Source organism: Calypte anna, chromosome 13 (assembly GCF_003957555.1).
Source record: "Calypte anna isolate BGI_N300 chromosome 13, bCalAnn1_v1.p, whole genome shotgun sequence".
NCBI classification, from domain to species: Eukaryota; Metazoa; Chordata; class Aves; order Apodiformes; family Trochilidae; genus Calypte; species Calypte anna.
In genome coordinates this window covers 9,617,185-9,643,146 of record NC_044259.1, presented here as the reverse complement: position 1 = coordinate 9,643,146, position 25,962 = coordinate 9,617,185, and the positions used below count along the sequence as shown (strand labels likewise).

General features: G+C 58.1%; 1 protein-coding gene across 4 annotated transcripts; it reads left to right on the top strand.

The window, feature by feature from the left end:
- Positions 1 to 10,342: 10,342 nt before the first annotated feature.
- CPLX2 (complexin 2) lies at positions 10,343 to 25,702 on the top strand. Of its 4 annotated transcripts, XM_030459059.1 has the most exons (5): positions 10,343 to 10,476; positions 14,831 to 14,929; positions 23,204 to 23,311; positions 23,798 to 23,973; positions 24,113 to 25,702. In XM_030459059.1, the coding sequence occupies exons 3-5, from the start codon at positions 23,281 to 23,283 to the stop codon at positions 24,308 to 24,310; spliced, it is 405 nt and encodes a 134-aa protein (XP_030314919.1). In that variant the 5' UTR covers positions 10,343 to 10,476; positions 14,831 to 14,929; positions 23,204 to 23,280; the 3' UTR covers positions 24,311 to 25,702. The 4 variants fall into 4 exon arrangements, with proteins under 4 accessions (XP_030314919.1, XP_030314916.1, XP_030314918.1 ...); XM_030459056.1 differs by having other exon boundaries at positions 10,397 to 10,476; positions 23,798 to 24,196; XM_030459058.1 differs by lacking the exons at positions 10,343 to 10,476; positions 14,831 to 14,929 and adding an exon at positions 21,220 to 21,265.
- Positions 25,703 to 25,962: the final 260 nt, after the last annotated feature.

Here is a 25,962-nt window from a genome sequence, read left to right as displayed (position 1 = left end):
CAAATCCCTTCTCCTCCATTCCCAAAGTATATTTACGAGTCTCCAGATACCCCTCCATGCCCCCAGTTGCTGCAGGAGCCTGGGGCCAGCTGAAAGAGCCGGCTGAACATTTGCTGCTTTGTGGTTTTCCCCTTTGCTTAAATTGTTGCTCAGGGAATGGGGAGCAGGCAGATCAGTGGCAGGCAGGGAAGAAGCCACTGCACATGCATTGCTCCAGGGCTGATGAACTTCCCCTCCCCAACCTTTCCAGGCTTTCCCACCCAGGGCTGCTCCTCTTCATCCCAGCCTTGATGTAGTTTGTCCCCCACCCCCAACTGGGAGTCCCTACATCCCCCTAAAACAGCTGCAATCTGGCAGCAAATCCAGCATTTTTTTCCTAAAGACGCTCTGGTTTTTCTCCTGTCAGGGGGGATTAGCAGGTTTCAAGCACAGTCACTTCCAGAAGTCAATCAGCCCAGGCTGGAGCCTGCAACCCTGAGGACAGGGAACAAAGAAGGGGCACAGAGGAGGAACTCCTATAGGAGTGGGGAGTGGGCAAAGCAGGACTGCAGCCTTCTCCCAGCCAAGCCATTTGAGGTGTAAAACCACCCAGTTTTCTGCAGACAGGCCAGGGGGTGGGCAGGTGGGTAACTTCTTTCCCCCACTTCCCAACAGCCCATCTCAATGCATCAGGACAGGCCCAGCATCTGCAGTCACTGGAAAATCACGCTCCATTTCCTAAAGGGAAAGCAAAGTGTAAATCTCTCTCTCAGACACACATTCTTCCCTCTGCAGCAAGAAAAGTGATGAAAGCTTTAATTTCTGAGCTGGGAGGGAGAGACAATGATACATCAGCAGCACCCCAGGTGCAGAGGAAGAAAACATCAATTCTGGGATTACACCAGCGGCCACCAAGATTTCTCCCTCCCTGGCTGAAACCCAGATATACTTCAGGCTTCCCTGCCAGCCCCATGGCTCTTACCTCTCTGCTGTGTTTGGGAGAAATTCAGGTGCCTTCGTGGCTGTGAGGATGGTTATGGCATGACTGTTTGCCCAGAAATGCTGGGATAGGGAGGAGGCAGTGATTCCTCCCCCTCCAGGGGGATTTTGCATTCAGAGATGGCTGGCTGCAATGCTCAGCTCTCCCCAGAGTTTTCCTTCATAAGAGGGAGCAAATTCCACTTATCTGTCCAGGGGAGATTTGCATTTTAAATATCCCAACTCAAAATGTCACCCAGTTTGATCCCCTAAGCTGAACAAACGCACTGGCACAGGGAGGGAGCCAGGGGTGGCTCATTGGCATGGATCACTGGGAAGAAAGGAAAAAAACAAGGTCAAAAGCATTTATGGAAGTATAACCTGAGGTTGAAGGCTGAGGGCTGAGGTTGAAGATGGGAGCAAACCTTCCCCTTCTTCCAGCCTGTGTTGGGCAGGACACAGGAGAAGAGGTCTTGGAGGTTTCAACCATTAAGGATTAAGGATTTCATAGCTGAAATTTTGTATACACAATAAGACTTAAGTGATTGCTGCATGAAGTGTAGGTGGATTCTCCCTGATGCCTGCAGAGGGATTAGAGCCTATAAGGCAGCCAGAATGAGCTAAAAATTGGAGAGATCAAAGTGCAGAAGGAGGAATCCCATGTTCTCAGTGAAGGGAGGGGAAGAGCAAAAGAGGCCAGTGGTCAGCTGCAGCTGCTGCCCCCAGATTGCCTAGGGGAAGGCAAGGAATGTTCCTCAGCCTGCAGCTGCAGACACGCCAGGAGGCATCTCAGGGAGAAGCCAAATCCCAGGTATTTTTCATCCTCTCCTGGGGCTGCAAAACCTCTCTGGCCAGATCTAGCCTCCAGGAAAGGGATGACCCCAGCCCTTCCCAAGCTCCCTGCTGCCAGAGGGCCATCACTGGGGAGCATTACAGGAGAGCAGTGTCGAGCCCAGACCCCCTCTGTGGCACTGGGGCAGAAGGGGAAGCTCAGCTCTGAGCCCTGCAGGGTAGGAGCCCTGGTCCCACTGCACCTACTGAGTCTCCCCTGACTAAAGTGACACTCCCCCATGTTAGCCTGTGCCACACAGACAGGACATGCTCACCGGGGTCTGTGGTGCCCAGCCTGCTCTCCCTGCCTGCTTCATCCACCCAGCTGAGCAAATGAGCCTTGTCCTTTTATTAAAGCCACAGGCTGGTTCAATTAAAACAGGACACCTGCCCTGGTTCCCAGAAGACAACCAGGATGAATGTTTAAAGCATGAAGTTTTCTTGCCCCTGGCACCTCATTAACCCCTCCAGCCCCACTACCCACAGGGCTCTGCCTCCCTGCCAGCTCCTTCCCTGCCATGTGGCAGCTGCCTGCACCCACAAGAAGCACATAAATGCACCCATGGTGAGAGTATGATGCTTCTGCCAGCCCTGCACTACTGCAGATTGGCCCCTGGGACCAAGAGTCCAGCAAGGCTATGCACACGGAAAACCAGTCCAGGCAGGGCAGGCAGAGCTGCCTCCAGCACAGGCAGCTTGAGGGAATCTCTGGATGCAGCAGCCCAGGGCAGCAGGGCTCACAAATCTGTAGGCAGCCCTTTTTCTTCCTTGCTATCTGCAGTGAACCAGTTTGCTCCATCACTCAGCTTTTTTGAGAGGCAGAGGGTGCATGTGCCCACCCGCACAGCTGCCCCGCATCCCCGAGCCTCTCCCACACACAGGAATGGGACACAAGTTGCACCCTCAGCCCTGTCTCAAAACCCACAGGCAGGCAGGCAGGCAGGCAGGCAGGCACTCCTTTGCCACAGATGAGTCTGAAACGGTTCAGAGGAGGACTACTTCCCTCCCTCCGTAATGCATGGAAGCTTCTTACACTAAATCTATACAGACACAATTAGCATTATTCATATTCCATATGCTCTGCTCCCTTGTGATGAATATTAATCTGTTCCCTGCTCCCAGGCATTAGAGATAACGGCGTTGCACCGCGCTTGGTTGGGGTGGCAGAGATGGTCTGAAGGAGCAATGCTGCAGGTGGAGGCTGTTTCATTCCCATGTGAGGAAGAGGAGACCTTGCATCTTTTTTTTTTGGAGGGGGGACTGGTTTTACGGCTGCAGGGCTGGGCTAAAGCAGGGTGTATTTTCTGCACCTGCTCCTGGTTTAGCTGTTCTGCTGCAGGGCTGCTCCCGTGCTCCCTGGGCATGCAGTGGAGTCGGGCAGCATAAAGCTTCACTTTTCCTCTGGGTTTGGATTGGGCAGATGGTCCTGCCTCTGCCAGTTCACACTTTCCAGCCTTTCTGACACTAAGGAGGCAGGAAATCAACTGCTGTCCCGTGGTGTTCTCCAGAGCAGAAGTGGCTTCAGCAGCAGCCCAGCACATCCTTGCCGCAGTGCTCCCCCAAAGCCCAGCACAGCTGGGCAACTGTGGCTCCTGGGTCCCCAGCCCAGCCCTGCTCCCACCTCTCCGCACAGCACTTCCCTTGCAAACAGAGCATGGAGTGGCAGCACCCACTGAGACTGCAAAAGAAGCAGAAATAGGGGGCAGAGGAAACAATGCAGTTAATGCAGCCCATCCACATGGCTGCCACTGCCTTGCAGGGGTGCAGCAGGGGGGGATTCATGGTTCAAGGAGTTTTTGCAAACCAGTTTTTGGGACCATCCTTCACTCAGTCAGGGCTGCAAGGACCAGCCCAGCCTTGTGTCCATTGGTTCATCCATGCCCTCCACAAGAGAGGCTGGGGGTGATGTGAGCCAAGGGCCTGAGGGCTATGAATTGAAATGTCATACACAAGGTGGGGGTGGAAAGGATACAGGCCAAGAGGCACCACGTTGCTATACATCTATTTGCATGCTTAATCCACTGCTGGGGTGTATAGCATCAGGTCCCCATCTGCTCCACATCTCGCATCATTAGCTGGCTGGTTTCCGAGGCAGCTCTGAGCAGAGGTGGGAGTCGAGTGGAGAGGGGAGAAGGGAGGTTGGTCCCAGCCAGTCGGCAGCCTGGGAAGTTTGGGGGGATCCTGTCCCTGGCTGGAGCTGGTGTGAGGCTGTGGAGGGGGCTGGCTGTGGGGGGTCTGACCCTATGGCTGCCTGGGATGCTGCTGTTCTCCAAACTCTCTGTAAGTTGTGCTCTCAGAGCCACAGGCCCACTGTGGGCAGTACAGAGGGGACAGGGCACCTCCTTGCCTCTTGCAGGTGCAGTTTGCACTCCAGTTGTGCCCAGAGGGGTGCCTGGGGCAGCACAAGCCCCCACACCTGGTTCTTCTCTGCAGGCAAGCTGGGAAACACCCACAGCCTCCAGTCCACAAAGGAGAGCTCAGCCCCAGTGCACAGATCTAACCCCATCAACCATCCCCACTGCCACTAACCCAGGGTGGTGGCACCAGGTGACAGCCCCTTTAAATCCCAGCCCTCGCAGACCGGGCTGGGACACTGTAAAGGGAAAAATAAGGCAAAGAAATTATTTTCTTCTCGCCAGCAAGCCTGGAGAGCTGCCCATTCCTCAGCAGCACTCTGCCAGCCCTCCCACGCACCGCGTGGTGGAGGACTGCAGAGGCCAGAATGGGCTGGGAGGTGCCAGGAGGGCTGGGGTGCAGGAGGGCCCCTGTGCCAGACACCCCTGCTCGACTAGGGTGCTATGGGAGTGGCAGGACCCATGAGGATCCTCTTAACCTAGGGTGTATAGCATAACCCTCTACTCCATTACATGCCCCTTCTGCCCCAGTCTCTCATCTCATTCCCATCTCTGAGCTCTAAAACAGCTCAAACTCACCCAAAATCCCTGCTGAACTCCCCAGACTGAGGCTGCAAGGGCTACCCCAGCCAGCTGTGCTGAGCATATCAGTGTTTCACAGCAAGCAGCAGTGAAGAGGGTGGTGGGGAGCTGGAGGGGATGGAAAATTTGAGGGGCTGGGGAGGAAGCTCTGCACCCCTCCAAGTTCTCTCTCCCCTTCCACTTTCACACCCTGCTGGCTTCCTTCATTACTTACCCAAGCTGTAAATTGTCTAATTTGGAGCACACCATTTATCCCTGACATGCACTTGAGCAGACAGATTTTGTTTTCAGGTGTGTAATTAATTTTTTTTAATGTGATTTCTCTCCTAGGAAACTGCAAACAAACAGTTCCGGCTTTTGGAGCTGGACAGCTCGGGTGAGTGTTGGGGCAGGGAACAGGCATGTGAGGATCTGAGGCTGCATCAGATACGAGGAGCTGGGGCTTTGGGGCAGCTTTCTATCCAGGGCTGTATCCTTCATAGCAGCCCTCTTCCTCCTCTGACACTGCCATGCTCCTATCGGGTGCCTATAAGGGTCTGCAAGGGGAAGCTACAACTGCTCCCTCTTCCCTACTCAAGCTGCTGGGAATTACCATTTTTATTAAGACCTAACATGTCCTTGGCTGCTGGGAATGTGATTTGTTCCTGGAATGAGATTACAGCAGCTCCTGAGGAGCCCATATCAGCATCTGCCTCACTGTGATGATGCTCCTGCCCCTGGCTGGACAAGCTTCTGCCATCAGATGCTCCCTGGCATCTCCACTGCAAGGAGATGTTGCTCCTGGGGGCATGGCACAGGGGGCAGCCCCGCAGATGGATCACTCTGACTTCTTTCCCCTTGGCTGGGGTGTCTGCTGTTCAAGGCAGATATCAAGCAGGCATAAGAAAGGATGGAGGAGAAGCAGCAATTGAGGGTGGGTAACTTCTGTCCTCATTGCACACCCCTGTGCCTAGCCAAGTGCGGGGGGGGAGGTCATGAGGGGACCTGAGCAATCCTCCTCCAGTGAGCTGCACTGAGAATCACCTTCTGTGAATGTGCTAGTACATCTCTTCACCTCTCCAGCAGCCAGAGAAGTTGCTATGTGATATTTGCCAATGGTTTTCCAGATGAAAGGAGGTGAAAATCACCTGTTAGCTGGGAAGAGGCAGACAGGAGGATCTACAGGGAGTGCACTCCAGAGATGACTCCTTGCAGGTGCAAACTCCTTTCTGTATGGCTGCTCTGCACCATCCACCCCCAGACCCTCGCAGCACTGGCCCGAGGATGCTCCACACTGTGCAGGATCAAGGCTGGGGGTGCTACAGCTGTTGACACCCCTGAGAGAGGTCTCCTGCATTTCTCTCATTGCTGTCCCACCAGCACAGTGGGGCCCACCAGCAGAAGCTGTCTGCAAAATAAAGCCACTGCTGCAGTCTCCCCCAAAATGATCCTCCAGGAGCAGGTCTGGCAGCACTGCCCAAAAGAAGCAGGTGACATTGGTGCCATCATGACACAGGCAAGGATTTCCTGAAATGGGGATGCTGCTGCCTGGACTCCCAGGAACACAGGCTGAATCCTTGCAGATTTTTTTCCTTTTTTTATCTGTTGAGACTTCTGAGACAGGACACTGTGGTCCTCAGGAGCCATGAAGGGGGGAACAAATACTCCACTCCTGTATCCTGCTACCCTTTGTGCTATGAAACTGCCTTCCAAGGAGCTGCTTAGCATTCAGAGCAGGTGTCTGTGCCATTTCAGGGCAAAAACTCCCATTTGCCTTCAAAAACACATCGATCTTCTGCAGTCTACCATGAAGGGCAGTGTTTACCCTCCAAAACAGGACAGTGGGGACATGAGGTCCTGGCTTGGCTTTCCCAAATGCAGATGGGATGAAGGGACCCTGCTCCATGCTCCACCCCACAGCAGAACCCTGATGTCACACCAGACCCCCCCTTGCCTATCATCACCTGGCTCTGCAAGCCCACGGGTTCAAAAGGAAAGGCATCAAAGCCCTGATTTCTTTGAGTTCCTTTCACATTTTTTATCCCCCTCTTTACCCGGAGGCATTCAGCTCCCAAGTGCTGCATGAGCAGGAGTAGTAATGAAAATCCTGGAGAACTGCTGCTGTCCTTGGAAAATTCCTGGCAGGGATCCCAGCAGCCAAGGTGGTGCCAGTTGATTTTGGTCACTGGCAGGACCATGGGCAGGCTCCAACCTGGCTGCATCCCCTCCATCACCTTCTTAGGGAGAAACAAAACCTTTTTTCACAGGGTTTGGTGCCACATGAGTGTTATAAGCTCATCTGCCTAAAGTGAATGGCTAATTTATCTGCCTTCCCACTCCAGATAAGGGCCTGGCTGCAGGCTCACCAGGAGGAGGAGGTAATACTTAAATAGCTTCTTTTCTTACACTTCACGCGGGGATTATTATGCCTGATTTAAGTCACCCCCTCTGCTACCAGCATGGGAAAAATCCCCGAAGTGGCACTGCCAGAAGCACTGTCACCAGGCAGGATGGGACCATGTACCCTGGCACCACAGCCCAGACCCTGGCACCAGCTCTGGGGGCTTCCCTCACCCACCCATACACAGCAGATACTTCCTCTGTGGAGCTGAGTATCTCACACTGATGCAGCCAAGCTGCTGAGAAGGGTGAAACCTGTCACCACAAGCAGGCACACCACAAGCTTGGGGACCTTTGCTCTGAAATGTTTGCTTACAAGTAATGGTACTTACCCCAGCCAGGGACCAGTGTTGGCTGTCCCTGTGGCCTTGGCAGAGCTGCCTGTCCCAGGTACCTTGTTGCAAAGCTCCAGGCTGTGGAGCACACCACAGCTCTCAGAGATTATACTCCTACAAATGCAAAGGAGAAGCAGAACCCACTCCAGCCCACCCATGGCTGGCTCCTCCCAGCCACTCCGAGGAAATGACAGCACCGGTGACTCTCATTAGAGGGGCAAAGGCTGGGGAGAAAAATGACTATTGATTGCCCTAGGAGTTCAGCAGCAAGGCAAGCACCATCCACAGCTGCAATCAATAGTGCCAGGGAGGCATTTGCTCTTACACTCATTCTTGTTTGTGTCTCCTTCTGGGGTTCTGGGAGGAAGCTTGTGCTGCACCATCATCCAGCCCAGACCCTGCAAAGGTACATCCTTGGCGCTCTCCAAGACAGTATTGCATCCATAGGCATCAGGAGAGCAGAGATGCTCACTCATGCATGGCAGGAGTGAGCAGGAAAAGCAGCAGTTCCATGTCCAGAGGATCTCTATCCCCTCAGCTCCCATGCTGGTGGCACAGAGACAGTTCCAGGGACCCTCTACCAAGGTATGTGGTGGCTTCCTTGGTGTCAGACCATCCTCACATGCTCAGACCTTGCCCCTGGAGTCCCTTCTCAGCCAGACATGCCTCATGCACACAGGTTCCCATCAGAGCTATGTTCCTGGCCCACATCCCATCCCCAGGGCTGGCTGCCCTGGTGCTTCATGGGACACCCAACCTTGTCATTTTGGGAGAAACAGGATAAAAACTAGAGATTTCTGTCCCTTCAAAAGAGGATATCAGCAAGGAAGGCAGAACTACACTTCCCAGAGTGCTCCTGTCCCTGCCTGCCAAACAGGGAAAGGCAGAGGGACCCAGCCACCAGCTCCTCCTTGCTCCTACATTATTCTCCTTATTATTTATTTGTGGTTTTTGCGCACTCAACTGTCTGCCTTGTCCACTTAATTGCCGCTATCTACCTGTCCGCCAGAGTCCAACTCATTACTGGGGCTTATTTATTAGCAGCAAGGTAGCAGAAATGCACCCTGCAGCTCCCTCTCCTCCAGCACAGGCAGCTGGAGTCAGTGGAGGAGCAGGAACCAGGACGAGGCCAGTGATGATGGGTACAGCCAGAGGTTGGCCAGAGCTCCAGTCAGAACCAGCCTCCACTGGGCATAAAGGCATCACAGCTGCCTCCTCCCATGTCTGGCATCATCCCAGAACAGCGCTGCTCCTGGAAAAGCACAGGTCAAGCCTGGCTGCACCTTAAAAGTGCTCCCCAAGCTTAGGAAAGGTCAGTCACACAGTGCTGTCCTTCTGCTCACAGCAAGGGACCCATCTCCTCAGCACAGCAGCAGCAGCTGACTGACAGTAGCATGGACAAGGCCATGCCAACTGCTCTCAGGAGCCCACCACAGGAAGGCAAAGGGGCCTTCTGAGCCCAGGAAGAGCCAACAGTGCTCCATGGCCTCTCTCCGAACTGCTGCTCCCATTTCCAGACAGGAGGATCCAGAAGGAATGTGGGACAGTGGGAGCAAGCCTATATATTGAGTGCTCTGATAAATAAAACATGCCAAGAAGGCAATCAGAGCTGCCCACTTGGCTGCAGGCAGCTCTGCCTGCGGCAGCTGCATGGGGTGAATTCACAAGTGGTGCCACCCCAGCCATCAGGCTGCCGGCACTGCTCCTCCATTTGCATCCAAGTTTTGCTGCCTCAGCACCAAGGGGGATTGATTTATTCATCAGTCTCTCCATCCCGCAGCAGCCCTGCATGAAGGAGCAGCACGATCAGCTGCTGCGTGATGTGACAAGTGGCAAAGCAGGGAGCAGGGTGGGCTGAACCTGGAGGAGGCCCATATCTTATCTGCCATGGTTCCTTGTGGAGGAAGGACTACCCAAGATGAGAAATGTGAATAGCAACCTCCCCCAGGGCTGTGCTGCTGAGCCCTCCTCAAGCACTAAGGCATGGGCATCCTGCACCTCCCTTTCCAGATGGACCAGCAGAACCCCATTTTTCAGGAGATCAAACTCCAGTGGCCGAACTTATTGGAAAGATGAGTTGCAAAGCCAGGAACTACCCCAGAGAGCCCCAGTCCCAGGGGAATCCCGGGGCTCAACAGGAGATGTTCTACACACACAAACCCAAAGCAAAACCCAGGGAAAGGAATGCTTTGCCTTCTGGGGAGGTGAGAACAGCAGCAGGAGAAGGGTTGAGCAGAGGGAGGACAAGTCCCAGCCTTCCAGGATGGTGGGGATCTGAGGAGTCCTCTTGGCCATGCCCAGCTCTCCTCACTTTCCATCCTGAGGACACCTTGCAAGAAACCCTGGGCAAGGGCTTTGTCAAGTGCAATGGGGGTCTCTGATTTGGGGAGCACTTCTGGACACCCAGAGATGCCCTGTTTAGACATCCTTCCTCTGGGGGGTCTAGAAGTGCCGTGGGAGGGGAATCATTTACTCTGGGGTAGAAAAGTGTTGGGCGCTGGGGGGAAAGATTAATATTGAAGGGAAATGATGGATAGGGGGCACTGCTAGGGGTTCAGGAGGCATGGCCAGGTACCCAGGGGAATTGCTGGGTACTGGGGATATAGGGGTGGCCAAGAAATGGGGGCACTGGGAGGCATAGTCAGGTACTAGGAGGGATGCCTGTGTGCCAGGGCTCAATCGATGGGTGCTGGGAGGGGGAAATAGGAGGACAGCAAGGGTGCAACTGCGGGTTACCAAGGGGACAGAGAGGTACCGAGGGGGGCAATTACCGGGAGCGAGAAGACTTGCCGGGCAGCACGGACAATCGCCGCGTACCGGAGGGGAATTGTCTGCTACGGGAAGGCCGGGGCCGGGGGCGCGGGGCGGGCCGGGGGCGGGCGCGGAGCCGGCCCCGCCTGGGAGGCCGTGCGGTGGAGGGGGAGTCAGCACCGGGGCCCCCCCCGTACCGCTACGGCTCCCGCCTCCCTTCCGGCGGCGGTTCTTTCCCTGCGCCGGGGGCGGACCGGGGGGACCGGAGCCGCGCTGATCTCAGCCAGGTGGGTGAGGGGCCGGGCCGGGGCCGGGCCTGGGCCGGGGGCGGGGGCGGACCCGCCGTGCCGCAGAGCCCGGGGGGGGGGGGCCGGGACCGGCACGCCGAGCCTCCCGGGGCCGCCGCCTTATGTAACGGGGCGGCGGCCGCGGGGATGCGGGATGCGGCATGTGGGATGAAGGATGCGGAGATGCGGGATGCAGGTGCGGGTGGAAGGATAGAAGATGCAGGGCGTCCCCGGACTGCCCCTCCGCAGGAGCGCGGGTTGGGGGGGACGGACCGACGGCGGTACGGAGGAAGGGGATGGCAGGAGAAGAGCTGTAATCCCGGGACGGTGGTTTGCATCCTTCCCTCCAGCACCTCCTGGACATCCCTGCGTGGGGGGCTGTGTAGAAGTGGGCCGTGGGCAGGGAGAGGAGGCGACCTGCTCCCACCACCACCCCCTGCCAGCACCCAGCTGCTGCTGTGGGTAACTCCTGGGACTCTGCTGGGCTCTTCCTACACCTCCCCATCACATCTGCCTTCTCCACCCTGCTCTCCGCGGCTAAGTCCAGCCACCCGTGGAGCATCCCAGCTGCACAGTCCCCAGTTCCCCAGGCTCCATCCCCTCTCCTCACTGCACTGCCTCTGTGAGATTCCTCTCCCTGCCGTGCCCCAGCACCGTGGCTGCAGCACACAGGGCAGGTGGCTGCCGTGATCCAGGCCTGGCAGCATGCGATGGCACTGCCACCCTCATGGCACGACTGTGACCGGGCAGCCACTGCCTGAGGCAGGCAATGTGGTGAGTCAGAGCAGCAAAGCAGGGCTGGCACCTTCCCTCAGGACAGGACTGACTGCTCAGGGCTTCTCCAACAACCAGACAGGCTCTGTGGCTGGTGGCAGCTGCTGGACAAGTTTGGTGAAGGAGCAGAAGTGGTTTGAGTCAAGCTGAGGTGCTGAAATTGGCAAAGATAGGATGGAAAGGGATGAGCCTGGCTGAAGGTGCAGAGGTGTCCTCCCTGACAAACCTGCCCTTGTCACCCCAAAGCTGCTGGATCCCAAGGGGTGCCAGGATGGGCTCTGACATGGCTGGCTCACCACCCTAGAGAAAGTGGACAAAGCTCAGCTGAGACAAACCAGCATTGAAAAATGTCTCAGTCTGTCTTGGCTATGTGCTGAGTGTTTGTTCTTCGATTGCCTTGCGTGATAGCATTAGTATTGAAATTACCCCAACCAGACATAGCTATTAACACCTTGCTGCACTGGAGAATGATTGTGGTTCACACCTTGGCTCTTCCTCTGCAGTTTCTGCAGAGGATGCTGCCAGGTACAGCCTGCCAGGCCTGGTATTGCTGAAGGGGTCTGCTTCAAGTGACCCACCATGGTTTTAGCACTCGACCTGAGAGATACCAGCAGAGAATACCAGCAGAGACCTGGTATTGCAGGGTTGGTGACCAATGGCAGCGTGGCACAGTTCCGCTCCCAGCATCGGGCACCCAAACTTTACCCCATGGTCCAGAACCGAGGAGGTCTGGTCAGGCAGGTGGGCACAGGCACTGCAGCCTGGGCTGCCACCTTTCCCACCAACACCGGCCAGACCTCCTCATTTGTTCTTATGCCAGCATCATCCTTGAGTTTAAATGATCCTTCTCCCTCTCTGGTGTTTACTCTCCGGTGTATTTATAGAGAGCAATCAGGCCTGCTCAGCCAGGGTAAACAAGCTGCGCTCCTGCGGGCTGCTCTCGCGTGAGCGCTCTCTGCTCACTCATCCCAGGAGCTTTCCGCTCTGCCTCTCCCAGCTCCACAGTCTTCCTGGCCGCAGAGACCTGGGCCATGTGTCTCATGAAGCCATGAGCTTTCCAGGCTGTGCCTGCAGACTCCAGAGTCTCACTGGGTTCGCTGATGCCTTGCCAGGAGCACTGTCACCTTTTCCATGCTCTTCTGCACTGCAGGTGTTAGCTCCTCCTGTAAGCAGCCAGGCCGGTGGGTCCGTCCCTCCCCAGCTGGTGCCACCAGCTCCTGCTGTAACACCAGAGGCTCAGAGACATCATTCATCTCAGCCACATCCCCGAGCCCTGTAACAGTGTGACCCAGACCTGACCCAGCCCATGGCAAGATGATGCCTGTAAGAAGCACTGAGATTTTTGCGGCTGAGGGTCTGCTTTTTGAAGGCATGGCAGGGTACAGAACCCCAGCTGGGAAATTCCTGAGCCCCTTGTACCCTTCTGTGAGTGCCAGGACAGGACACTGCTGCCACTCAGTCGCTTTTGCTGATATTCTCTCCAAGCATCATGGCTCTGATCTGAACCTTCTTTCCCCCCATGGTTCCTGGACATGAAGCTGATGCCAAACCCAAGGCAGGTTATGCGAGCATTTCCCTTGGGCAGGAGAATTGCTCTGAGATGTGGCCTGGAGTTTCCCAGCCTATGGACTCCGCTGCTCCCTTTCTCCAGCCTGCCCTCCTCTGCAGTCATTCGGACAAGCTCAGCTATAAAAATCTGGGTGCTGAGAGCCAGAGGTTCCAGAGCTTGTGGACTCACTAATGGGTTTATCTCAAGCATTAAGTTTTCTCTGGATAATGCCTTGTTGCCAGACCTCAGCTGGATAAAAGCAGCCCTACCAGTGCCTGTGGGCACCACAGTCCCTGAATCTGGGGGTGTCCCATCTCCAACACCCTGCACTTCTCTCCCCCACCCTCTGCTTTTGGCATTAGTAGGTGTCTGCTTGCCTAGACAGACTGAGCTAGTGCAGCTGTCCGGGTGAGGTGCATCTTCATAGCACTGGCAGGCTCTGCCCATTGCAAAGGCAGGGAAAAAACAAAACCAAAACACTTCACTGTCTCAGAAAAAAAAAATACCCTGTGGGAATCAGAGCAACACCTCCTGGGACCCTCTGCATCCTCTTAGGACCCCAAGCAGGGGGTCCCCACTCTTCCCACACCCTTGGGGTTTCAGCGTGGAACAGCTAATTTGCACCTCAGGCCATGGCCAACAAAGCAGGGGACTGATTCTGCCCCAGCCCCACTCATCTCCTCAGTGCTGAGCTGTCTGGTAACCAGGCATGGGTCTCTGCAGCCTGTCTTACTCTGCTCCTCAGCATTCCCACACCCCAAAGGAGGCAGCAGTTGTCCTTAGCAAAGGTCACCTTCACGCTGCTGCTGAGCCCTTTCCAGGCTGAGCTTTCAGTGATGCGTTTCCCAGGGCAGCAACTGCTGTTCTGGGGTCTCTGCTGAGGGGTCCCACTGTGGACCCTCTGCTTCTTCCTTGCAGGCCTCAGAGCTCAGGGTCCCCTGGGTGACCCTACATCCTCCCCAAAGTCAGCTCTGTGCCCAGGGTTGGGCAGTGTCTCCAACCCCTGGGGCTGGGACGAGGCATCCCTGCTCTTTAATGTGTTAAAAAGTGCAGGCTCTGTCCATCCCAGCCCCTGCTCCTCCAGCATCACTGTTTACCTGTGTTTCCTCTAGTTCCCCTGTGTTATACATTTATCCTCAATTTGCCAAAGCCTCTTTCCTTCTCCAGCACGGAAGAAAAGCCTTTGCTCAAAGTCAGGATGAATTTGTAACTTTTCTGGGAACCTTCTCCCCAAGTCACAAAGCACAAATCACACTCATGGCACCTGTTGTGGTCATACAAGTCACACCATGAGCTCACCCCAAGAAACTGCCAGCACAGCACTCAGCACCCTGGTACCTGGGTCTCCTCACAGCCCCTGCCCAGGCCAGCATCCCCAGGAGAAACCTCCAGTCTCCCTGAGCAAAACAGGGGGATTTCAAGGCCATTCAGGTGAGGGACAAAACACACAGGAGAAGATTCCTGAGGTCCAGCAGAAGTTGAGATCCCAGCACAGATCCAGGCTTTCTCAAATTGCAAAGTCTTGACCAAGGGCTTTTGTTTGGTGGCTTGTTTTAACTTACCATTATGTTCTCCAAAGAAGAAATTCATCATGTGCAAGCCAAGGAAGGCATAGTTAATGTGAAATTTTTAAATCCTCAAAGAGCTGAGAGCCCTCTAAATATTTAATGGAGGCATCCAAACTGCCGGGTGCCTGCAGAGACAGCCAGGAGCCCTCTGCCAGCAGCAGAGCTGGTGTCCCTGATCTGGGAGAGGAGCAAAGACCCTGATGGACTGCCACCTCCAGCCTGCTGTCATCCTCCATGCACCCTGCTGGGCTCCCACTTGCAGGGAGATGGTGCATATTGTTGCTTGATGTTACTCCCATCCTTGGAGGTCAGGATGTGGACCCCCCATGAGCCCCTCATCTGGAGGGAGAGGGCAGTGATATGCTCTGTCAATCAACCACTGAGTGATTCTGCTTTGTTCACCCCATCCCCTTCTGGGGCCTCACCACAAAGCTGATCCTCTTGCTGTTGGTGCCTCCCACAGGCCCCGCTCTCCCTGTGATGCTCAGCCACCCCTGCAAGATCCACATCCCCCTGCATTAGGTGCTGAAGCCTGCGGACGCCCAGCGCTGCACACACCAAGGTAGGCAGCACTGCCAGGGACACGGGGCAGCCACGGGGGGGAAATGCAGCAGCAATGCCTGGGGCTGCCTCAGCAGCACCAGCTGGGACCCCCGGGGTAGGGGCTTCATCATGGGCATCCTGGTGAGACCCAGTGCTGAGAGAGGGGCATCTGGACCAGCTCAGGACCAGAGGGGAGCAGCCAGAGCTCCAGGGTGGATGCTGGGCATGGTACATGGTCCTGCCTGGCAGGTGACAGTGACTGTGGAGCTGGCTCAGGACCAGGGATTTTTTTTTTTTTTTATTGCCTTTGAAAGCCCCCAGATGGGAAAGGTACGTGCCAAACCCCATTGCAAGCAGCCAAGAATGAATTTTCTGGCCAGGGCCCCAGCATCTCTTGGATCGGTGCCGTGCCCAACCGGCGTCACACTGCAGCGGAAACCCCAAGCGCAGGCAGGCAGGGGGAGGTTTCAGCCAGAGTGGGCACCAAGCCCCCCCACCCAGCCCAGCACCCCCTTGGTGCAGGGGTCTCACCTCTCCCAGTACCCCAATCCAGGGTATGCAGGCCCATCCCCTTCCCACCAAGCTGCAACTTGGCTGGAGATCAGTCACCCAGATGTCCCTCCCCATGCCACCATGGAGCCCCTCACCATGCAGCCATCTACTGCTGCTGGAGGGCAGGGTGTCCCTGGCAATGTGGCCCTCAGACAACACTGTTTACCATGGCACAAGGCATCTCAGCTCCCAAACCTCCCTTCTCATGGGATGCTATGGGCCCTACTCCAGCAAGGCAGATGCTCTCCCAGAGCTGGGCTGGAAGTTTGGGTAGAGTAGGACCAGCCATGATGGTATCCCTGCTCCCCTTATCCTCCTACTCTGCAGCCTCAGTGATGCAGGTGGACGTTTAAAGCACTCTCAGGCTCTCTGTCCTAATCCTGGGAGCCCCAGAGACCTTGCAGGATCTCTGCAAAACTAACACCTGTATCAGCACAAGGCTGAACCCCAGGGGAACAGGACCCAGGATCTCATTTTTAAGGGCACTTTGGCTGTAGGGGGGGACAGGTGGGGGCTTCCACTGCTCTGCTGTCATTCAGATGCCCAGTCTTGAGATAATCATGCTTTGTGCATTTCCTCTGCCAGTGAAATGAGGGTGGATATAACCCCTCTGAGGCTTTATGTGGGGACCAGGTGCCCAAATCGTATCCCATGGATCCAGAAGGGGATCCTTCTACTCCCTGCACCATCTCAACCACCTCTGTTTTAAGTGCCCTGCTTGTCCCTGCTAGAGTGGCAGGGATGGACATCAGTATATCCAAAGGATATGGCTGGGGCAATGGGGGGAGATGGGGAGGCAGCATGGGAGCTCAGATGGGCTTTTGCCTGCTCCTCAAGCAGTTCTTGGTGTGCTGCACCCAGCTCTGCTCCAGCCCCTGCATTGCTGTGCGGGTGTGCATGCCTGCATAAATATTGATGGGGTGGACTCAGCTCGAGTGTGCCTTTGTATACAGTGATTGGGATGTAAATGCTATAAGTACCTGCTGTGTGGGCTGGAGAAAGCAGTGTAGGTAATAGCACCGAGGCTGAATGAACAATGGCTCCTTTGTGGGGAGGTGGGACCCGTCCTGCCTGGGGACAGGAGCTGGAAAGCAGACAGGTTAGCAACCCCAGGGATCATAAACCTGTTTGGGGAATCAGCCAGACCTGCAGCAAGCCTAAATCTTCACGCTGAGACTGCAGAGAGCCACCCTGGCTCCCACAGCCTGCTCCCTGTGCAGCCACACCAGGATAAACAACGAGGGGCTGCAGTGTCTCTGTTTAATAATGCATGGCACAAAGGCACCGGACGCACACTGGGAACCACGGGGACAAGGAGTCATGACTGCAGTGCTTGGCAGTGAGGTGCATCCCAGTGTCCCCCCGTGCTCACAGGACAGTGGGTGGCTGTGTCATGGAGGAGAGCCGTGGCACTGGCAGAGCTACAGGGACATGGACATCTCAGGGCTTGGGGTGGCCCTGAGACTGGAGATAGGTGAGCAGAGCTCCCCATTGCAGGTCATAGAGCAGCAACAGCAAAACCAAGGTGTTTGGTTGTGCAGTGGCTGACATCCTGACTGCACTGGGTGCTTCTTAGCTGGAGCGTAGAACTGGGTCCTTGTCCCCTTGAGCACTGTTGCAGAGAGATCCAGGCCATCGATCACTCTCTTTTGCACAGATTTAGGTGTAGATGGTCTTTTTGGTGAGGTCTGGAGGGCTGAGCACCGCTGGGAGTACCCCTCCCTCTCTGGCATCCTTCTGGGACACTGCCATGCTGGGAACAGCTGAAAGGACCATGGGCTTGGTCCTCTCCTTGTCCTATTCCTCCTTCAGTCATGGCCACCCTGTCTTGCACACCAGCTGCCATGCTGGGGCCCTGCAGGCAGCAGTTCACAACCAGCTCCTGCAAGTGGTCCCCACGGGGGGGACACACATCCCTCATTACACACAGTGCATTGATCCAGCCCTGCCAACCATCTGCTGCAGCAACTCCCCAGCCCACACTACACCCCAAGGCATGGAGCTGTGCAGGGAGCTGGGCAGGAATGGACTGGGGATGCCTGGTGCAGCCCCTCCACCCCATAGGCAGGAGGGTGCAGGTGGGTCTCGGGGAGCAATGCTGACACAGGGCTATGGTAGCAATGCAGATGAATCTGCAACACTGATGTCAATGGGGCCGTGGTACTGAGCCCACAGACAGGCAGAGCATTGTGGTGGAGCCAGGGTCAATCCACAGCATGAGCCCACATCCCTTCCTGCCAGGCCCAAGGCTTTTATTGTGCTCCCACACTGGCCCTGTGGTGGGAGCCACATTCATACCCTGTGCCTGGTATGGGGGGATAATGGGGAAGAAGCTGCTGGGGGGACTGATTTGCTGCAGGGGCAGAGTGGTGGCCCCAGCATCCCTGGGGGCTGGGTGTGGGTGCCTTTGAGTACCATCTGAGCACGTTGTAATGGAGTCACCCCAGGTCCCCCTCATTTTGTGCGGTGTCACTGTCAGGAGGCACAGCGGGGTGGCAGGGGCTGTCCCTGTGGTCTGAGCCCTCACTGTGCTCTGATGCCTCACTGGATGGTCCAGCCACAGCCTGATGCTACAGCACTCTGGTGCCTGTCCTTTTCCCCATCCCCACCAGTTGCCAGCCTCAAGAGAGGCTGCAGGTGCTGCATATTTTATGCTGCTTCTTCCCCTTCTCCCCGCTGCTGTTTTTGTTTTTGTTTAAGAGGCTGGGTTACGAATTTTAAACAGGCTCCTGAAAAACCCAATTACCTCCAGAAGACAACCTGATAAAAGCTGCCTAAGTGGCACTGTGGAAATCGACTTGTGCAGCAGCAGAGGGAAAACCAACGTAACAAAGCCTTTGGAAATTGAGTTAACCACTTTTAATCCTTCAGTGCAATGAGAAGGACCAATGATTATTTTCTGCAGAGATGGGGCAAGAGGATAAGTAAAATAACTGTCCTGTGGTAATGGGTGGCATTAGGACAGGCTGGCAATACCACAGGGATGAGTACAGGTACTTGGACACCCGCTTCCTGCTGCCTGGGATCCTGGGCAAGGGCCCACAGAGGCTGTGACCTTGCAGGGTCCCCATATGATTGTGGGGCCTGGTGACAATGCCAGTGGAAGGGGGACAGCTGGGGGGGAAGTGCTGCTCAGAGCGTTGCTGGTGGCGGATGCAGTGGGTGATGCAGCAGCAGCAGCCAGCCCTGTGCCCTGCTGGAGGGAAGCTGAGTGAGGTGCTGGTGGGGCCCTGGCACCCGCATTGGCTCTGTCCCTGCCATGCCGCCCCCGCGAGCCGGCACAGAGGCAACTGGCAGGACCTGGCAGTGCTGAGAGCTTCCTCCTCCATCTGTCCACAGCACTGCCCCCTGTCTGTCCTATCCCTCCTGGTCCTTTCCCTTCCTGCCTCCCCCAGCAGCTCCAGCAGCCACCCAGCAGGTGACACTGCCCAGGACGATGCCAGGAGACAGCTGTGCCTATGGAGTGCCCATGCCAGGTGCAAGCATTTTCCCAGCACTAGGAGCATCCTCCAGACTCCTGCCAGAGCTAGCTTGGTTCTGGGAGAGCAGGTGTCCCCTAGGCCCACCTCAAGAGCAGGGGTCCCCTAGGCCCACCTCAAGAGCAGGGGTGTCTGCAGAGGTCTGCAGTGCACAAGGATGGAGGTGATGCCCAGGGCTGGTGGCAAGCCCTTAGCTGCCCTTTCTGCAGGAGCCTGGCTGGCAGGACAGAGCTGGGTGCCCGCCAGCCCGACGGCTGCAGTCACGCTGCCGGCACCAGCAGCTGGAGCGCCAGAGCTGCTGACCTCAACTCGTGTGAGCTTCGTGCTTCCTGCGGCAGCAGGGATGGGGGCTGCTTTGCCCACCTCCCCCTGGCCACCCCACGTGGTGACTCCCACTTGGGGACAGCACTCCAGGCCACTGAGCCCCAAGGAGGGCAAGTGCAGCTTAGCACTGAGCACTAGCACAGAGAACCACTCAGTCAGCTTGGGCACAGCTCATACTGGGAGCAGTCTCCAGGCACACTGGGAGCTACTGGGGGAGGGTGTGCTTAATGAGCCGAAGCATCTCCAAAGATTGAAAGACTCAAGGACCCATCCTAGGAACAAAAGAAGGCGTTTGTCAGGTGCTGAGAGACGGACTCGTTAATTCCTCCTGGCTGTCACACTTATCTGTAATGAATTTGTGCTCCACTGTATTATTTTTAATACAATAGAAGCGGTGCCGCCCGCCCACCGCCCGGCTGCTGGGAGCGCTGACGTCAGTGCCCAGAGCAGGGCTGCTGCAGGACGGATGGACAGACGGACAGACGGACCAAGCACAGGCCTGTCCTACTGCCCATGTGCCTGTCCCACCAGGTCTCAGTGGACAGAGCAGAGTAGAACTGGGATGGAGGGCAGGAGGTATTTGGTTTAGGTTGGGTTGGTTTTTTTTTCCGTGGGGGTGGAAAAAGGAGTTATTGGTCTATTCTGCAGCAGAAGGAGGCTGCAGGCTTGGGGCTGGTGGAAACAGGGAGTGCTGAGAGGAGTTATTTTGGGGAGTGGTGAGAGGGGGTGAACACAAGGGCCATGTCTTCCATGTATTATCCCTGTGCTGAGGTTTGTCCACAGCAGTGGTTGTGCACTGGGGCAGGAGCCAGCAGCGGGTGTGCGCATGGAGGTTTGCTGGTGCTGCATACCTGTAAAGGTGCTGGACTGGCAAAGGAGGGGTGCAGGTCTGGCCCACCAGCTGTAGTAGATTGCTCCCCACTGCTGCTCCACATTTCCCCCTTCGTTGTCCCCGTGGCAGCCCCAGCACTACCCAGCAGCAACAGCAGCATCTCTAGAGCCTGTACCGCCGGGCTTGTGTAGAAAACTGCAGCCTGTCCCACTCCCTGCAGCCTCCCACATGCAGGGGAGTGTCCCCAAAACGACCCCACTCCCTGACCCTCTCCAGCACTTTCCGGCCATAGTTACAGGCATCCCCGCAGGGCTGCTTCTCTGGAGTCTCACCACTAAACATCAGCTCTCCCCAAAGCCTGTCCAGAGCACCACTAATATGATTTGCAAAAGGCTCGTCTTGTTTCTAATAACCCAGGGCTGGATTAATTAGGAGGCGCCGGCTGCCCCTCTGCAGTGTGGCAGGGTTGGCGTTGGGGAGCGTGCCTGTCCTCAGCACCTCTGTGCGCTGGGACGAGAATAGGATACCCGGGGGAGCTCTGTCCCGCAGCCGGGGGTGAGGGGAGGACAGGGGCAGAAGGGGCTGCAGGAGCCCGTCTCCCTTCAGGCAGGCACAGGGGGGGCAGACAAGGTGGTGCTGTTGGAGGGATGGGGGGAGGACGAGATGATTAAACTCCCACAACTGCCCTGCACCGCTATGGAGATGAACGGGCTGCTGCGCATTGGTGGGGGTTGCGGGATTGGGGCAGGAGGGTGCAGCTCCTCGGCGGCTCCGGCTGATGAATGCCTCGCTTCACCCATTAATTGCCGCGGAGGTGATTCATTAACCCCGCGGAGGACGTGCTCCCTAACCCCCCCTTCCCGCCCCCCCCCCCAACACACATCGCTGTGGGAGTACAGGGATGGGGATCTCGGTGGTCCCTGTGTGCATCCCGGACAGCGGTGCGAGGTTTTCCGGAGACCCGTCCCCCGGCACCGGGACGTTTCCCCGGGGGTCATGCGGCGTTTCCCGGGTGGGGGCCCGTATTCCCCCCCCCCTCACGGGGGCCGGGCGGGGGGTGTCGCCCCGGGCGGGCCCACGCGTAAAGTCAGGGGCGGGCGGGGGACGGGCCGCCGTGGGGCGGGGCGGGAGGGAGGAGCGGCGGCAGCGGAGAGCGGCGGCGGAGCCGGTGAGTCCGTGCCGTGCCGGTGCTGAAGGGACAGCGGACAGCGCCGCCGCTGCGGCACCGGGCGGGGCCCCGCGCCGCAGATACCCCGGGGGAGGGAGGGGGGGGGGGGAAGGCGGAACCCCACGGCACCGCGTCCCCTGCACGACCCCCCCCCCCCCCACGGCTCCCGCCTTCCCCTTGTCACTGTCTCCCCCCCGTACTGTCCCCGGTGTCGCCTGCGCCCCCGGTGTGTGTGATCCCCCCGTCCTGTGTGCCCGCCCTCGCCCTCGGTCTCAGTGTCCCCCGCATGTCGGGTATCCCTTACGTTCTGTGTTCCCGTTGTCCCCCGCTTTTCCGGCGCTCCCCCGTGTGCCCTGCGTCTCTGCAGCCTGTGCGGCGTCCCGGCGCTTGTCGGTGTTCCCCCCACGTTGCCCGTGTCCCTGCACCGCTCGGTGTCGTTCCGTCCCTCCCCCACCATGGGATCTCAGTTTTCCGGTGCCCCCCGTGAACCCTGCATGCTCCCTGCAGTACCGGTGGCCAAGTGCTCACCGGTGTCCGCCTGTCCCCGGTGTCCTCTGAGCCCTTCCTGCAGCCCCGGGGCTCAGCACGGTACTGCCTGGAGAACACCCCACACCCCGGTGCCCAGGGGCTGGGAGCCATAGGCTTCCCCAGGTCCCGGTTCTGGAGCTCGCCACAGCCCAGTGAGATCCCAAGGAGACGGGGTGGGGGCCCCCGCGAGGCTGCAGCACCCACAGGGCACACACACACACACACACACGCTGCAAACTGTAAGCACAGCCTGTGTCCGTACCCACCCCCCCGCACACACACAGGGCATGCGGGGGGCACGGGAACATACACCCACACACACACACACACATACACAGAGTGCATGCAAACAGCCTGCAACACCCCCACATGTACACACACGCGGCACACTATGCGAATTTGTGTGTACCCCCCCCCGTTACAGCCTGCAAACCCACGGACCTGCACACACAGCCCCCCCCCCGGCCCCCGGCCACCCACATTAACGCAGCCTGCAAATCCCCCCCACAGCATGCAAACACACAGCGCACACAAACGCAGCCTGCAAACCTCTGCTCACACACAACCCCTTGCAAGCCCTCACACACATCCACATAGCTTGCAAACCCCCAGACTCACACAAGCACACACTCAGCACTTGCAGACAGGCTGCAAACCCGCACACCGTGTGGGCACACACAGCCTGCAGCCCCATGAAGTTACACCCGCACACGCGCACTCACACACCCCCTATGCAAACACAGTCTACAGCCACCCGCAAACACACCTCTTGTCCAAACGCAGCCTTCACATACACCTCACATACACAGCACATACAAACATCGTGCACGCACACACCTGTCCCACACATGGCGTGCCCCCTGCATGGTCACCTGTCCCTAGCACCCTGCAGGGACCACACACAAAATCACTGCTGCCTATAGCCCCCAAACACTGTCACAACCTGCCAACAGCCTCTTCTTCATCCTTCTGCAGAGCACACACATTGTGATAGACACAGATGCACCCTATGTCCAGCTACACTGCACTGGCATGTTCCAGGCAGGGTCTGCTCTCCCCCTTCCCAAAGCCAGGCATGCAATGGGTAGTGGTGTGATGGGTGCCCATCCCACCAGCCACCAGACGGCACCCCAGGGTGCTGCACCGAGGGCAATGCTGTGGTGGGAAAGTCCCTCTGGCATCCCTGCCTTGATCCCATCACAGGTCCCCAAGGGCAGTGAGGATGTGGGGAGGGCCTGAGGGGAGAAGGTGCTGTCAGCAAGCGGATTTGCCCACCCTCTGCTCATCCTGGAAGGAATGGAGTCTCAGGGGGTCCATTCTGCAGCCCGAGGGATCATCCAGTTCCTCGTGCCTGGGCAGTGAGGACCCTGGGCACGGGGTCCCCAACTGTGTCCTCGTCTGCCTGTGCAGGTGGCCCTGGTTGGCAATCCCGGACAGCAGTGGATGAGCGCTGGGCACTGGCCTAGCCACACACACACACCGGCACCATGGACTTCGTCATGAAGCAAGCGCTGGGCGGTGAGTGGGTGTTCTTCCCCCCCCCGGGAGCAATGCCAGCCAGACACCCCCCTGGGAGCACAGCGGGAGGGACACGGCTGGGGGACAGAGCTGAGGGGAGAGCCACCAGCATTCGGAAGCTGCTTGCTGCTGGAGCCCTCCAGGGCTATCTTTTGCAGCGCCGGCAGAGCCTGGTAGGGGAATCCTGGCTCTCCCGCCGCTAAGTGGGATTCCCCGGTGGGTCCCCTGGGTGTCAGCTCCGAAGGAGCTGCCGGCATTTCCCCCGGCTGATTCTGAACTAGAGCAGCGCTGCCAGCCCATGGCACTCCCCATCCCCGCAGGCTCCGGAGCCCATCAGCAGCCAGCTCCAGCACGGGTGGCCCTGGGATATCCCTGATTGTCTTTGTCGGGGGGCTCCGTGCCCTCCCTGCATCTGCAGGCGCTTTGGCAGGCAGTGCTGAGTTGCAGTACCCTTGGGGACCGGCCGATGGTGTTTGTGCTGTGCAGGGGCCACCAAGGACATGGGGAAGATGCTGGGGGGTGAGGAGGAGAAGGACCCCGATGCGCAGAAGAAGGAGGAGGAGAGGCAGGAGGCCCTGCGCCAGCAGGAGGAGGAGCGAAAAGCCAAGCACGCCCGCATGGAAGCTGAGCGGGAGAAAGTCCGGCAGCAGATCCGCGATAAGGTGGGCACAGGGCACAAGTGGGGTTGGGGCATTGAGCTGGCATGGCTGGGGAGAAGGGCGGCCCAAGGCAGTGGTGATGGGCTGAGGGCACAGCGCAGAGACAGCACTGCCTGCCCTCTGAGAGCCGGTGTCTTGGCAGTACGGGCTGAAGAAGAAGGAGGAGAAAGAGGCAGAGGAGAAAGCCGCGCTGGAGCAGCCGTGTGAAGGCAGCCTGACACGCCCCAAGAAGGCGATCCCGGCAGGCTGCGGGGACGAGGAAGAGGAGGAGGAGGAGAGCATCCTGGACACCGTCCTCAAGTACCTGCCCGGCCCGCTGCAGGATATGTTCAAGAAGTAACAGCACCACCAACCCTGCCATGGGGTGCTGGGGCACGGGCGCCCTTTCCCCTCCATCAGCTCCCTTGGCCCCGGGGGGGAGGTCACCGCACCCCCTCCCCAACCCCTCCTGCCCTTTCCCCAGACCAGACCAAAAACCCGCCCCGTCCCGTCCAGGCAGGGCCCCCCCACCACACCGTGCCAAAGGGGAGTGGCCCTGGCCGGACAGGGCGAACCGGGACCAAATGCACTGATGTAACCTTGCGGCAGGCTGGGGGCACCCCAGGCCCTACCGGCCTCCCCCGGGGTAGCTCCCCGTGCCCCCTGCCCTGCCCCTCTTGCCCTCCCAGGGGACCCCGGCAGGCCTTCACTCGCCTGCCCTCGTCCCCAGCACTGCCATCCCCCTGCCCCGCCCCGCCCCGGGCCAAGCCCAAAGCACAAAGCCAGGCGCCCTGCCCGCAGTTCCCCCCCATTCCCGGTCCCCCGGGGTCCCCCGGGGCTGCCCGGTGTGCCCCAGCATCGGGGGGTTGGAGGGGACCCCCTCCCCTTCCCCCCCTCCCCGCATCTCTGGCCCCATAGTTAAAGCCATATCAGTTAGACTGCAATACTTCAGCACCGGGAGGAGCGGGCGCCGCGCTCCGCCGACCGTGTACAAAGGCGCGTGCGGGGCAGGGACCCCCCTGCCTCGTCCCCCCCAGCCCTGTCCCCACCGCTCGCTCGTCTGTGTCTCGGCCCCGCTGGCCCCCGTTCTCGCATCAGTGTCTCTGTGCCAGGGTGCCCCTTGTCGCTCCATGCGTCCTCGTGTCCGCTGTTCACGCTCCTGCCCGACCCCCTTCCCCACCCCCCCTCGAGTCCCCGCTGTCCCCGGGGCCACCCGCGGCACTGAGCCGAGAGCCCCCGCTGCGCTGCCGGGGGCCCCGCTCTGCAATAAAGCCAGCGCGGGGCCGAGGGCTGCCAGGCCAGGCCAGGCCAGGGAGTGCCCAGCTGCCCCCCCCAACCCGACGACGCTGGACATACAGGTCCCTCGGCCCTGGGAAGGATCCTGGGCGTGTCCCAGGAGCTGCTGCTTGCACCCCAAGGAGGGGATGTAGGGGCACACCCTTAACCCCGGCTCGTCCCTTGCTTCACCGTGCTCCCCCCTCCCCACGCTTCCTCCGCCACAGCCCCCAGCTGCTCACCAGAGCCTTCCCCAGGAGGCACTGGGTGGCTCAGGGCCCTGCAGACATGCTGTGACCATCCTGCTCGAACTAGTCTTTGACGAACTAATAAAATAAAGGGATTTGTACATTGCTCCAGCCTCTTCTCAGCCATTACTTCCCTAGGGCCCCACACCAGCTCCCTCAGCCCTCCATGAAGCATCAGGGCTGAGACCTGGCAAGCTCATCACACTAGGGGAGGCCACAGGCACCACCCCAAGCCAGGCCATAGGTGAAGAGAGAGGGAGGCAAGACATGGCTCCCCGAGTTCTGCTCAGTCCAGCTGCCTCCCCCCAGCCCCACGACCACCCTGCAAGTGCCCTCATCAGGCTTGGGACAAGGTAAAAGGGAACATCCTCACATGGTAACCACCATGGCAGGGGGATTCCTGACCCTTCCCTCTGACTCTAGGACTACCCTCAAAAAAATGATTTGGGTTACCCCTGGGGTAAAAGGGCTGTTTCTAGTGGGTGACAGC